This window comes from Mixophyes fleayi, chromosome 3, assembly GCF_038048845.1.
Source record: "Mixophyes fleayi isolate aMixFle1 chromosome 3, aMixFle1.hap1, whole genome shotgun sequence".
Classification (NCBI taxonomy): domain Eukaryota; kingdom Metazoa; phylum Chordata; class Amphibia; order Anura; family Limnodynastidae; genus Mixophyes; species Mixophyes fleayi.
The window spans coordinates 242,819,581-242,833,460 of NC_134404.1; the positions used below are offsets into that span (position 1 = coordinate 242,819,581).

A 13,880-nucleotide genomic window follows, 5' to 3' on the forward strand; every position below is an offset into this window, starting at 1 on the left:
AGGAGCAGGTAGCAGGCAGTAAACTGGAAGCTATAAATGGCAGGGAGGCACGCGCCTGGCTGTTCTCCGTTGCCCGACCGTTGCCTAGACAACGGCTGAGACAAGACCCGGAAGTGACGTCCCAGTCGTCATAGCGATGGCCGGGACGCAGGTGAGAGAATCGCGGCGGCTGGGCACCGGCGTGGCTTGTAACAGTACCCCCCCACTTGAGGAGGGGTCAAGGAACCCCAACATCCAGGTTTTCCAGGGAATTGTTTGAAAAATTCCTGAATGAGTTTGCGGGCGTGCAAACGTCTCAACGGAATCCAGGATCGTTCCTCCAGGCCACGATCTTTCCACTGAACTAAGAAATGGATTTGCCCCTGGACCTTTTTGGAGTCCAGAATCTTCTCCACCACGAATTCCCGATGGCGTTCTAAGTTGAAAGGCGGAGATTTCCGTAAGAAACGGAGCCTAGACTTGCGTGCAGTGATAGCAGGCTTCAGGAGATAACAGTGGAAAGTGTTTGGCATCCTTAGTGAATGAGGGAGCTTTAGCCTGAAGGCGACAGGATTAACCTGTTTGATGATCAAGAATGGACCAATAAATCTAGGGCCCAGTTTTTTGCAGGGCTGTTTGAGCTTAATATTGCGGGTGGATAACCAGACTTTTTGCCCCACCTTAAATGAACAGTCCTTTCAATGACGGTGCAGTGTGAACTTTTTTCCAAACAGATTTGAGGTAGGAAGCCATGGAACGGATCTCCAGAAGGCCAGAAAATTTGAGCAAGGACAAGGAATTGGATCTTGGATGGAAGCCGAAATTACAGAAAAATGGAGAGGTTTGGGTGGAGGAATGAGATGCATTATTATATGCGAACTCAGCCCACGGAAGCAATGATGACCAATTGTCTTGAAACTCTGTGGTGTAAAAACGTAGAAATTGTTCCAACGACTGGTTCACTCTTTCAGTCTGTCCACTAGATTGAGGATGATAGACTGAGGAGAGACTGATGCTTATCCCAAGGAGACTACAGAAGGACCTCCAGAACTGAGCAACAGTTTGGGAGCCCCGGTCCGAAATGATATCGATGGGTAGGCCATGAAGACGAAAGACATGTTGTACAATTAGCACAGCCAGATCTTGAGCCCTAGGGAGCTTGGTCAGTGGAACAAAATGGGACATTTTACTGAAACGTTCCACTACCACCCAAATAGTGTTGTTTCCTAAAGAATATGGCAGATCCACAATAAAATCCATTGACAGATGTGTCCAGGGTTTCGTAGGCGTAGCCAAAGGCATAAGTGGACCTGAAGAAGAGATTCTGGAGGTTTTGTTTTTTGCGCAATCTTCACAGGTGCGGACAAAGCTCTCAACATCCGAGGACAGGAAAGGCAACCATACAGAACGTGCAAGGATTTCAAGGGTTTATGAGATACCCGGATGCCCGCCCAATTTGTTCTCATGGGCCTCAGAGAGGACAGCTCTACGTAGATGCACTGGAACAAAAAGGCGCCCCGCAGGTGTTTCAGAAGGGACTATCTTCTGAAATTGACGCACAGTGTTTCCTAAGTCTTAGGTCATCCCAGCGTGAATGATGGAAGCCAAAATAATGGGCAGTGGTTCACCAGTAGGTAGTTGATGAGGTAGAAAGCTCCTGGACAAAGCATCCGCCTTTGTATTCTTAGAGCCAGGTCTGTAGGTTAGGACAAAGTTGAAACGGGTAAAGAATAACACCCATCGAGCTTGTCTGGAGTTTAACCGTTTGGCAGACTCAATATACAACAGGATTTTATGATCAGTGTAGACTGAAATTGTAGGAACCGCTCCCTCAAGCCAGTGACGTCACTCCTCGAAAGCCCACTTGATTGCCAGAAGTTCCCGAATGCCCACATCGTAATTGACTTCGGCTACAGAAAACTTACGTGAAAAGAAGGCACATGGATGCACTTAATGATCACAGGGGGCCTTCTGGGATAAGAAAGCACCAGCGCCTACTTCAGAGGCATCCACTTCCAGAATAAATGGCAACTGCGGATTAGGATGCTTGAGAATCGGAGCAGTAGTGAATGCATTCTTAAGGGCTTTGAATGATACAATGGCCTCCGGTTACCAATTACTGGGATCCGCCCCTTTGCGGGTAAGATGGTGATGGGATCCACTAAATCAGAAAAGGCCTGAATGAATCTCCGATAGTAATTCGCGAAGCCCAGAAATCTTTGGATTCCTTTCAGATTCGTGGGACGTACCCACTACAGGATGGCTTGGACTTTGCTAGGATCCATAGAGAATCCATCGGGGGAGATTACGTATCGAGGAAGGACACTCTTTGGACATTAAATTTGCACTTTTCCAGTTTGGCGAAAAGATGATGCTCCCTGGGTTTTAGTAGAACTTGTTTGACATGGTTAGGATGTTGAGGGAGAGACTGAGAATATATCAGTATTTCATCCAGATATACTACCACGAAATGTCCCAGGAAATGACGGAGCCCTCCCTGCCTTAAATACTAAATGTGACCAATCAGAGCCTAGCTCTGAAATCACCCTCAGCCTATGCCTAATGAATTATTTCATAATCAGCCCACAGGCTAGTCAATAAGTTGCGCACGCGCCCGGCTGTTCTCCGTTGCCGGGACGCGGCGCTATCTCCTACAGCTTCCCGACCGTTAGCTAGGCAATGGCTGGGACGAGACCCGGAAGTGACGTCCCGGTCGTCATAGCGACGGCCAGGACGCAGATGAGAGAGTCAGCCGTCGCGGCTTGTAACACTTATATAGTAATATCAAATTACTATGTGTGGGTATTTTTCTGTGTGAGCATTTTTCTTGTGTGCATTTCTGCGTGTGGGTAATTTTTCTGTATGAGTTTTTTATGTGGGTATTTTTCGGTTTGAGCAATTTTTTTTGTGAGCATTTTTCTTGTGGGCATTTATGTTAGCGGTGAGCAATTTTCCTGTGGGTTATTTTCATGTGAGCTTTTTTGTGATTACCCCCTGGGCTGTCAGTTATCCTCTGACTGGAGACACCTGAGTGGGGGATGCTCACGTCATTTCCATATGTTATTTACAATGCATCAGTTCCTAATTCAGCAATAATAAGATGGGTTTATGATGTGGATGGGGATTAATACTCAGGATGAATGGAAACGTGTTACACTACTCTCCAGAAACCTTCAAAGTGAATCAGCAATATATCCCCATTCTTTATCTTTCGCTTGCAGAGGAAAGGCTTCTCCTAAACTTGTATCTGTACTTCAGGCTCAGGGATAAGGGCACCACCAGCATAGCCGCTATCAGTACCAACACCATCTGGCTAAAACTATCATTACAACTATTGCTAAAAATAAGGAGATTTGTAATCTGACCAGATTGCCCATGGAAGCATTATACACAGCATTTTTAGTGCTGCAACCTCACCAGTGTGTTTCTACCCACGCTTAAAGAGATTTCCCATTCACAAAATTATTTTTTATAACCCCTCTATCCCATCACTGCTTCAGCCGCAGTCCCTCCAGTGATCCCCACATCTTTTTCAGTTTAGCAGTGCCCTGGTATGTAGACTACGAGGGAACTTCTGTTTGGCAGCTTCCAGAATCAGATTCAGTGCTGGAGGATGGAGGGATCCTTCACAATGTTATTAATGGCTGACAAATCCAACATATTAATTCTAGACGAAGATGAAGTGTTGCTTAAAGAATAGCAAAGTATAACTCTTCCTCTGCAATAGTATGAAATGACTCCAGAGCACGGAAAGAGACATGACAGTCTCAGAGATAAACCAAACTCGTCATTCTGTGGTGATAAACTATGCTGTCTGTTCTATGTTAGAAGATATTTACTGAACTCATCATATATGAGAAAAATATCAACTTCACCTTTAATATTGTTTCTGGTTATTCCCCTCCATGGGTGTACAGGTTGCAATAAAAAATAATGTTGGCTGATATAAAAAGTAGTCACTTCTTTAGTAATCCAGGTGAGGTAATTGTGACATAACATACCTGAATGATTGACCTAACTAAACATTATATATGTGCTAATACTAAGTTTTATTGCTGCAATACATTTTCTTTTCATTTTATACTATTCTTTGTTCTTGGGAGAAGTGCAGTTTTTTTCTTTAAAACAGGTTTGAGAATTTGAAGGTGCATTTACAGAGCATTGTGCAATGTTTCTGTTATGTCGAAGTCGTATAATTGGATGAACGAAAGTATATTGGTTAATATTGTTTTGCCGTGCGATTGGGATCAGTATGCCATGTAACACGTGGCATAGCGCGATCACACGGTAAAATACGCGCGCACGCACACGCACTATAACATTTAGTTATTTATATAATTCATATTCATATTGGTTCCGTTCTACAAGTGATTTATGAGCAGATAGTATTTAGTTTATTATTAGTTTATATATTATGATTATATATACACTTTATTTTATTTTTTTTTAACATTTTTATTGAAGATGTCCAGATCATACAATATAGTTCAATTCTTAAAGAAAAAGAAGCATTCAATTTTAAATACAATCAACACACATGTACATAGATATTGTTACACTTTTTATAGATTCTACTTGAGGAGGTTTGACAATACCCGCTACATATATTCCAGGATATGTATATCTGATATTAGTCTACTACAAGACTGTAGCATGAAGTATGACATTATTATAATGGGATAACAGTTGTGATGAGAACAAATATGTCACCCCCCTTCAATGAGAGGAACGTTCGCATCATTGCAGTTTCCCCGCTCCCAACCCTTCATCAGGGTGCGGAGGGACCAGAAGGAGAGGACAGGCTCGCCCCATCATCTCATACAAGAATTGGGGGGTCTCGAAGAAGTACCCTTGTTTCATACCACAGTGTCTGGTGAAAGCATTCATAAAGTTGGTTTCATAGTTGGTAGGGTAGGATATCAATATAACTTTCCCAAGTCTCAAAAAATTTGCGAGTTAGGGTACTCTTCTGGAGAGAAGCCTCCAGCCAGTCCATTCTCAGGAGAAAATACATCTTTTCTTTAAATAGATTGAGTGTTTGAGGGGCGTTCTGGATCCACATATGGAGGATCGATTTCCTAGCAGCCGCAGATATTGCCATAATCAACCTTCTTCCTCCTACAGAGGTTCGTGCATCGGAAGGCAAAATACCCAATACTGCCCATTCGGGAGTGAGTGGCAAATAATTAACTAAATCTGCAGTTGCAAACCTCCAGAAGGCCCTGATTATAGGACATGCCCATAAACAATGGTATAGGTCTGCTTGGGAGTCACCACATTTAGGACACCTAGAATCAGCTGAGAGACGAATAATATTTCGACGATGTGGTGAGAGGTAGCCTCTATGGAATATGTTGAGGAACATCTCTGCATATATGGAGGCTGGGAAAAGCTTCATCGAGGTGGCCAGCCCTTTCAACAACACCTGCTCTGTTAATTGGGGGAAATGGCGCAGCCATCCACTCAGGACTGACTTTATTTTGGTGTGATCTATTATAGTTCTCAGAAAAGCATAGTTGGACGAGATCGCTCCCCTCTTGGAGGAAACGGCTAATAATAAAGTATCAAGAGGGTTATTCCAATCCACTGCTGAGAAGAGCGATATTACCTCTCGAACATAATGCTGGGCCTGAATGAAAGAGAGACCACATGGACCCAAAAATGGAAACAACTCCAGTGCCTCCACGTGGCGGAGTGGCCTTCTCCCAGTCCTCAGGAACTGTCCTACTGTCTGCAGCCCCTCCCTTTCCCACACAGTGAAAGGGCGAGCCACCATGCCGTTCTGAAACGCGGGATTTTTGATAAACGGTAGATGTATAGATTTATAGGGATTAAGATGAAGTTTATGTCTCAGAATATGCCAAATTTTCCTAACCGAAGCAACAAGGGGGTTTTCAAGAGTATGAGGAGGCAACTCCTGGTCATGTAGGTGGAGAAAAGCCTTTAAATGGATGTCCAAAAGAAATTGTTTTTCCACTGCTAAATTGGTAAAAGTGCTCTGATTCATTACCCAATCCTTCAGGTATCGCAGATGTGCTGCATGGCTGTATTGTACTATGTCCGGGAAATTTATGCCTCCATTAGACCTGGGTTGTTGAAGTTTAATAAGGCTAATCCTGGGGCGCTTTTTTTTCCAAATAAATTTACGGAACAGATAATACATTTTTTGAGCGTCTTTTTGTGTTAGAAGGAGTGGCAATGTTTGCAGTGGATATAGTAATCTTGGAAACAATATCATCTTCAGGAGGTTTGCTCTGCCCAAGTAGGATACATTGAGTCGTTCCCAACCCTCTAACTCCCTTTGCATGTCCGTTATGAATTTGCTAATATTAAGATTGTAAAGAGTGGCCATGTTCTTCGGGAGTCGGACCCCCAAGTATGGTATTGACCCATTAGCCCACTGCAGCCCAAGTGAACGCGCCCACTGAGGCTCCGTCGGACCTCTTTCCCCAAATATATTGCCGTTGATTTTTCAAGATTTACTTTGAATCCTGAAACAGACCCTATTTCCATAATTTTCTCCATCAGTGGACCCAGACAAGACTGTGGGTTTGAGATATGAAGCAGAATATCGTCGGCAAATGCTGTAATTTTTGTGCACTCTGTGCCAACCGAGATACCTTCCATCCGGGGCCACTGCTGGATCAATCTTAGCATTGGATCTAGTGATAAATTAAATAACAGCGGGGACATCGGGCACCCTTGTCGAGTGCCTCTCGACATCACTAATGTATCTCCTAATAATGTATTAATGATTAGAGATGTTGATGGAGTTTCATAGAAATAATTTATCACTGCTATGAAATCTTGACCAAACTCCCTCTCATTTAATACAGTAGATAGGAAAGACCAGGACACTGTATCAAAAGCTTTATGAGCATCCAAGCTGAGAAGCATATTAGGTGAGCGGGGGTCTTGGGAAGAGGCAATTATTGAAGCTATTGCAGTACGAATACCACGTACTGAATGGCGTCCGTGCACAAAGCCTAGTTGGTGTGAAGTTAACAGTGAAGGCAGTATTGTCTGGAGGCGCTTGGCCATTATACGGGAAAGAATTTTAAAATCCAGGTTTAGCAGAGTTATAGGGCGATATGAAGACATCGACATAGGGTCCTTATTTGGCTTAGGGATTAAAGTAGTGTATGCCTGGTTAAAAGATGGGTAATGAGGGCGGTGACGGTGGATAGTCCAATACAGCTCCAGTAGGGTCGGTACTATCTCTACTTTCAGTAGTTTATAATATTCCCCCGTAAATCCATCTGGGCCAGGAGATTTATGAAGTTTCAGATCTGAAATAGTATCCAAGATCTCTTGAGATGAAATCTCTGTATTTAATAATTCCTGTTGTTCAAGAGACAACTTTGGCAAATTAGCTTCCTGCATTATTTCACTCAGGAGTGCATCATTAGATGGGGTAGCTGTATATAGTGTCTGATAGTATTTTAAGAAGGCTCCCGCTATTTCTTTAGAGGGGCAGTGGTGATTCTGGTGTTTTGATAGCCACTATGTGACTTTTACGTCTGAAGGGTTTTGAGAGATTCGCCAAAAGTCTACCAGCTCTGTTACCCCACCTATAGTACCTATTTTTCGTGTAGTCTATTTTAGACTGAGCCTGGGTCAGTAAGAAGTTTTCTAATGTTTGTTTTGCCTGTTTATAGCTAGTGTACGTTATATCTTTCGGATCAGAGAGATAGGCATTGTGCTGGGTTCGCATTGTCAGTGAGAGGGATTGGTAGAGTTTATTTGATTCTTTTTTCCGATTGGCCATATATGTTATTATATTCCCTCGCAAGACTGCTTTAGACGCCTCCCAGAATATTTTAGGGTTATCAAAATATTCGATGTTATTGTCTTGGTAATCCAACCAATGGTATTGAAGATACTGTTTAAAATTCTCTGAGGTATATAAATAGGATGGGAATCGCCAAGTTGAGTTCCGTTGACCTTCCAAGGGCAAACGGAGCGTTACTGTTATAGGGGCATGGTCAGATATAAGTATAGGGCCGATATCAGTCTTAAGGACTTCAGTTATTAAGGGATCAGCTAGTAGTATGTAATCAAGCCTGGAAAAAGAATTATGCACTCCCGAGTGAAATGTGAAAGATCTGAGGGATTTAGTAGTCTCCATGGGTCTGTGAGATTATGTGCCATTTTTAGAGTAGAAATTTGATTCCATATTTCTGATCTGAGGTTTTGGGGAACAGGATTGTTATCCACAGTTGGATCATCTACTACATTAAAATCACCTCCTATTATTAAATTCGGCGTTTCTCTTGAGGAGACCAATTGAGATATAAAATGAAAAAATTCTTTTTGATTTACATTGGGGGCGTATATGTTTAGGAGCGTATATTTATAGTCATGGATTTGAACATCAAGTAGTATATATCTACCATTTGGATCAATTATCTTGTCTGAAACGGTATAGGACACATTCCTCCCGAACAACACGGCCACTCCCCTGGACTTATTTTTATATGGTGCTGATATGCACTCAGCAATCCAAGTATCTTTAAGGCTAGAGTCATCCCCCGTCTTCCAGTGCGTTTCCTGCAAGAAGATGATATCGGGCTTATGACGCTTGAGGTGTGTTATAACTTTATTTCGTTTTATAGGGGTATTTAGACCGTCTACGTTCCATGAAATTACCTTCAAGGGTGGAGGAGGACGAGGAGATGAATCTATGTCAGAATGTGTAAACGGCATGGTCAGCTCGCCCCCCCACCCGGGGATTGGTTACTTACGAACTGCAGTCCTTCTTGGTATGTTTTTAAGATGACGGGAAGGCGTGTCTCCAGTCCTTTAAAGAGATTCTGGTCTCCTCCGCACCCCCCATACATTTGCAGATTTAAGTCAGATTTTGTCCAACCCGCAGCCCGCGGGCCACATGCGGCCCAGCCCGCCTGTGAATGTGGCCCAGCGGTTGTGGCAAGGGGGCAGCGCTGTTAATGAAAAAATATCCTGCAAAAAAAAAAAAAAAAAGAAAATACTTACCGTACCTTGCGGTCACGTCAGCTGGCGCTCCGGCTCCCTCCCTGGTCTCCTCCTCCGTGCGGTGCTCGCAGTGAATGTCGGGGGTGACGCTATCACACCCGACATCCATTGCGTAGCGCAGCACAGAGGAGTCACCCGTGCGAACTATCAGCAGCAGTCAGGGCCGGATTAAGGGAATGGAGGCCCCTGGGCTAAGGGGCCCTCCATTCCCTGCGAGGCCACCAATGTGAGCCATCCACCGCCCCCCCGCCCCCCGCGAGGACCCCCCCAAGCACTTACCTGTCAGTGCAGTCCTCCGTCCCGGCGCGCTGTAAGCTCCTTACTGAGGAGATCTCGCGAGAGTTCATGAATTCTCGCGAGATCTCCTCAGTAAGCAGACTACAGCGCGCCGGGACGGAGGACTGCACTGACAGTACTCAGCAGCATTGATCGGGCCGGGTTGTTAGACCTCGGGTTAATCCGGCCCTGGCAGCAGTGAAAGATTATCCAGTATCTTATTGTTGTTACTCTGAATTTGGACTTTCTGCACCATGCAATTATGAACCCGCTGTGTTCTCTGTATGTATCTAATATAAATATTAAGAGATGATTGTATTTTTAATATTTTAAACCATTTTAAATGTGCAGTGCTGAGTAGGGTGAAATTATCACCCACTGTTACCCTCATCGGAGGCTGCGACCATGAGCTATTTTTCCCGCCACCCTATCTTTAAATCTCTGTAGCTTTCTATTAGTCCTCCTGATGCTACCTATATTGGTGACCATTTCAAACTGGTCAATAAAAAAAAATGATTCATGGGTGCAGAAAGAGAGGAAAAAAAAGTTTTTGTCATTTAATTCCCCGAACTCCACTAAGGGGCAGATGCAGGTAAGATAAATTGCAGCTGGTAATGGGACTACTGCTTTAATCATGATTCTGCAACAGGTTTCCTAACTCTTACTAACTTCATTTCCAAGTAAGTTTAATATGTTAACTATGTTTTCTATTTTATTTTGGATGATCAGCTATCATTAGTGTTAGTGTATTTTATGTGCGGCCCAAACCAACTCGTCGTCTTCCAATGTGGCCCAGGGAAGCTAAAAGGTTGGACACCCCTGCTGTACATGTTGAAAAAAATATAAGCATTATTATCTGAACAATCTTCATCCACCATTTTCTATTTTTCCTTTTTTCCAATAACAAGCTAGGGTGAGACCCAGACATGTAGTCGGGACTCATCCTTAAAGACGTGAACATTTCAATAACTTTGTTATTCATAATCAAAATGAGAAGAAATGTAACTATTATATTAGTGTAAAACATAACACAACCTATTAACATAGAAGAGGCACAATATTCATTAAGGTGGCCCAGAATCTATATGTAATGTTTCAACGGTGAGGGGACACTCTGTCTCCAGTTGGTGTCCCTTGTGATGGTGACTTACGTAAGAAGTATCTAGTGGCCTCTGCTGGGTCTTCAAAAAACAGGGTCTTTCCATTCTCCACTACCCTAAGTTTGGCCGGGAAGAGTAGAGCAAAGCGTTTATTGCTGTCTATTAGGTGTTTACATACAGCTGAAAATTCTTTGCGTTTCTGTGATACTATGACTGAAAAATCTTGGAATATTAGAATTTTTGTGCCTTCAATAATCAGTGACCCCTGTTTTCTATATGCCCCAAGTATCGATTCTTTTGCTCTATAGTCCAGAAATCTGGCTATAACTGGGCGAGGTCTAGGTCTGTCTCCTTCTCTTTCTTGACCAATTCTATGTGCCCTTTCAATTTGGGGTTTCTCCATTGTTTCCTCAAGTTCTAACGCTAGGGGAATCAAGGTACTTAAGTAATGAGTAAGTTGTTGACCCTTAATTGTCTCTGGGATACCTATGAACCGGAGATTGTTTCTTCGGTTCCTATTCTCCTGGTCATCAATCTTGTCCATTAGTTGTTGTAAAGTTTGGGAGTGACTATCCACCTTGACCTCTAGCGATTGGTTTTTATCTTCTACATCACTAGTGCGTTGTTCCAATTCGGCAATGCGGGTTGTATTAGCCGCAATAGTTGACAAGACATTCTCAACTGTATTATGCAAAGCCTGAAACTGTTTGTCAATCTGAGGCATGAATATGGCCGAGAATTCCATTGCCGAAATGGAAGGAGAGATACCCTGTGATAAAGTCACTGTGGGATCAGGATCGTTCGATTGGGTAGTATCTGATACTGTGGGGGGTGGGGGAGAGGGAACAGGTTTGTTAGTTTGTGATTTTGGCTTTCCCATTGTAGAGAGGGAAGCTTTGGGTGCACTTGTGCCTGTTTTTTGTTTATGTAAGTATCTTTCCATGAGATGGACAAGGTAACTGGAAAATGGAAACCCCCGTTAAGATGGTGTGCCTATGTTGCCAGTTTTTAGGTAAAAGTTTACATTTACTTCTCTCCCAGAGAGATTACATTTGCATTTATTTGAGTGAGTAAGTCCCTAAATATGGTTGAATTACCTTTTAGATATGAGAATTTACGTTGTCTTCTTTTTTCAAGAAGTTACATGAAAAATTACATTTATATTATTTAACTAAACACTAGGGGCTAGATTTACTAAGCTGCGGGTTTGAAAAAGTGGGGATGTTGCCTATAGCAACCAATCAGATACTATCTTTCATTTATTTAGTACCTTCTACAAAATGACAGCTAGAATCTGATTGGTTGCTATAGGCAACATTCCCACTTTTTCAAACCCGCAGCTTAGTAAATCTAGCCCTAGGTATACAAGAATTGTGTTAAACTTTTTGGCTTTCAGGTTGAAGATGTTTAGCAACTATTGCCACAAGGTGGCAGTAGATTCTCAACTTGTATAGATTGTAACCTGTTTGAGACTGTAATATTTAAGGACACTATCCGTCTGTTACCACTAGGTGTCAGTAGAACAGTGCCGGCTCAATATGGCAACTTAGTCAGAATTAACCATTAAAGTTCCTTCACATTTGAGAACTAATACAGAAATAGGTGTTTTCAACCAACATACATAAGATTGATTCTCTCAAATAAGGCATTTAGTATTACATGAGCTACATCAAGAGGGAGGCACATCTGCAATAAGATCGTATAATTCTCTGAAGAGTATACACAACTGGTTATAATGATCTTTCCCTGAGTTAACTAGCCATGGTATAAGTATACAATACAAAAATGTGTAATGCCTCTGGCTGTTATTATAAGATTATCTCCCTGGGTCTACTTAGCGGGAGTTATGGGCGCTAGACTCCTCCACCAGAAGATAGTTCTGCAACTGCTGACACAGACTCTTCTTTCTTCTCCTCTCGGGGAGCAAACTGCGCCTCCAGTACAGCCGCCTCGTTAATACTTGTGGACCAGACACCGCCTCACGATCTCCCTGAGACTGTGCTCCTGCACCTCCGTTCTCCAGGCACAGCTACCTCTCGAGATCCTTCACCCGCACCAGACCCTCCAGCTTGGTTTCCCGGCTCTCTACAACTCCTCCCAACACGCACCTTCTCTCAAGCTGGTCTCTGTTTTCCTCTGCTGGGGTACTTCTGTGCGTTCCTCACGTTACCCGTCTCCACTGCTGCCGCGGGACTCGCCCGAACTCAGTCCCAGATTGTCAGCCACCACGGGGAGTCGGATCTCCGGCACTCTTATCGGGGAGAAAAAAAAGGGGGGGGCGTTGTCACCACTCCCCACTTCGCTGCTCACCACCCGAATAGCGCCAGACTCCTCTCTCTCTGCAACCCTCCAGGGACCAAGCCACTTGGTAAGTTTGGTTGTTTTAGTGTCTAATAGCCTTTTTCTCCGCCAAATTTCCTTGTTATCCACGCACCCGTGGTGTTAGGTTTTGCTTCAGCCTGTGAAGTTTTGTTTCCGAATGGCGGGAAACTGGCATGGCTCTCACTTGGAGCCGGACTCCGGGGAAAAAAATGCGCTCTCAGCTGTCATACAGACCTCAGACAGATCCTCACACTCTTGGGCTTAGTCTAAGCTTGTTTCTGATATTTTTGGTGTGATCTGATCCTCTGATGGTAGAAGATATCAAGCAACTGTGTAGAGCCAGACTAAAAAGCGGCCATTCCAGATGCCCCGCCCACGGAAGTCCTATATACACTTTATTAAGGTTCAGGTTACATGAAACATGTCATATTTAGTATCATTTTAATCCCCTATTCATCAGCAGTTGTCTGATCCTTTCGCTGAAGAGATCGCACATTGCATACTCTAGTTAGTGATGTTAGGGATTAAATACTTAAAGTGATACTGATTGAAAAATGCTAACAGACTAGTTGAAACTGGAGTCTTGGTGGGGAAGTCAGAGCATAACCCCTGGAGAGATGACCCCCACCTTTTGATATTTTGGTTTGAACTGGCCTATGACCTGAAGCACACTGGACCTTCCTGATACCTGGACCAATAGAAGCAAGCCACATAATCTGCATTGTTTTAACTGTAACACTGAGTGTATATAATACAGCTCTAACGGGTATCAAGTCAGTCATTCTCTGACCACAGTATTCTGGAGTGAAGTACTGTATGCTGGTACCAGTGGGAGCGCAGCTTAGCGAGCGCATGCGGGAGTGGTAAGTATGTATCTTTTTGGTATTGGCTGTACTGTATTATAATTAGAGATGAGCGGGCTCGGATATCTGAAATCCGAGCCCACCCGAACATTGCCGATCCGAGTCAGATCCGAGACAGATCCGGGTATTGGCGCCAAATTCAAATCTGAAACTGAGGCTCTGACTCATAATCCCGTTGTCGGATCTCGCGATACTCGGATCCTATAAATTCCCCGCTAGTCGCCGCCATCTTCACTCGGGCATTGATCAGGGTAGAGGGAGGGTGTGTTAGGTGGTCCTCTGTCCTGGTAGATCTCGTGCTGTGCTGTTTAGTTCTGTGCTGTGCTGTTTAGTTCTGTGCTGTGCT

The 13,880-nt window shown here is 43.6% G+C and overlaps 1 protein-coding gene across 2 annotated transcripts in view; it reads right to left on the minus strand.

The window, feature by feature from the left end:
• Positions 1 to 13,880, minus strand: part of GNG4 (G protein subunit gamma 4) — a 236,466-nt gene that overhangs the window by 176,037 nt on the left and 46,549 nt on the right. Inside the window, exon 3 of one of the 2 annotated variants that reach the window (XM_075203365.1) lies at positions 8,724 to 8,841. The exons of the other annotated variant lie outside the window; for it this stretch is intronic. Within the exon in view, the coding sequence (XP_075059466.1) occupies positions 8,724 to 8,841 (118 nt within the window). The remainder of the gene's footprint in view (positions 1 to 8,723; positions 8,842 to 13,880) is intronic. 2 annotated transcript variants of the gene reach the window in all.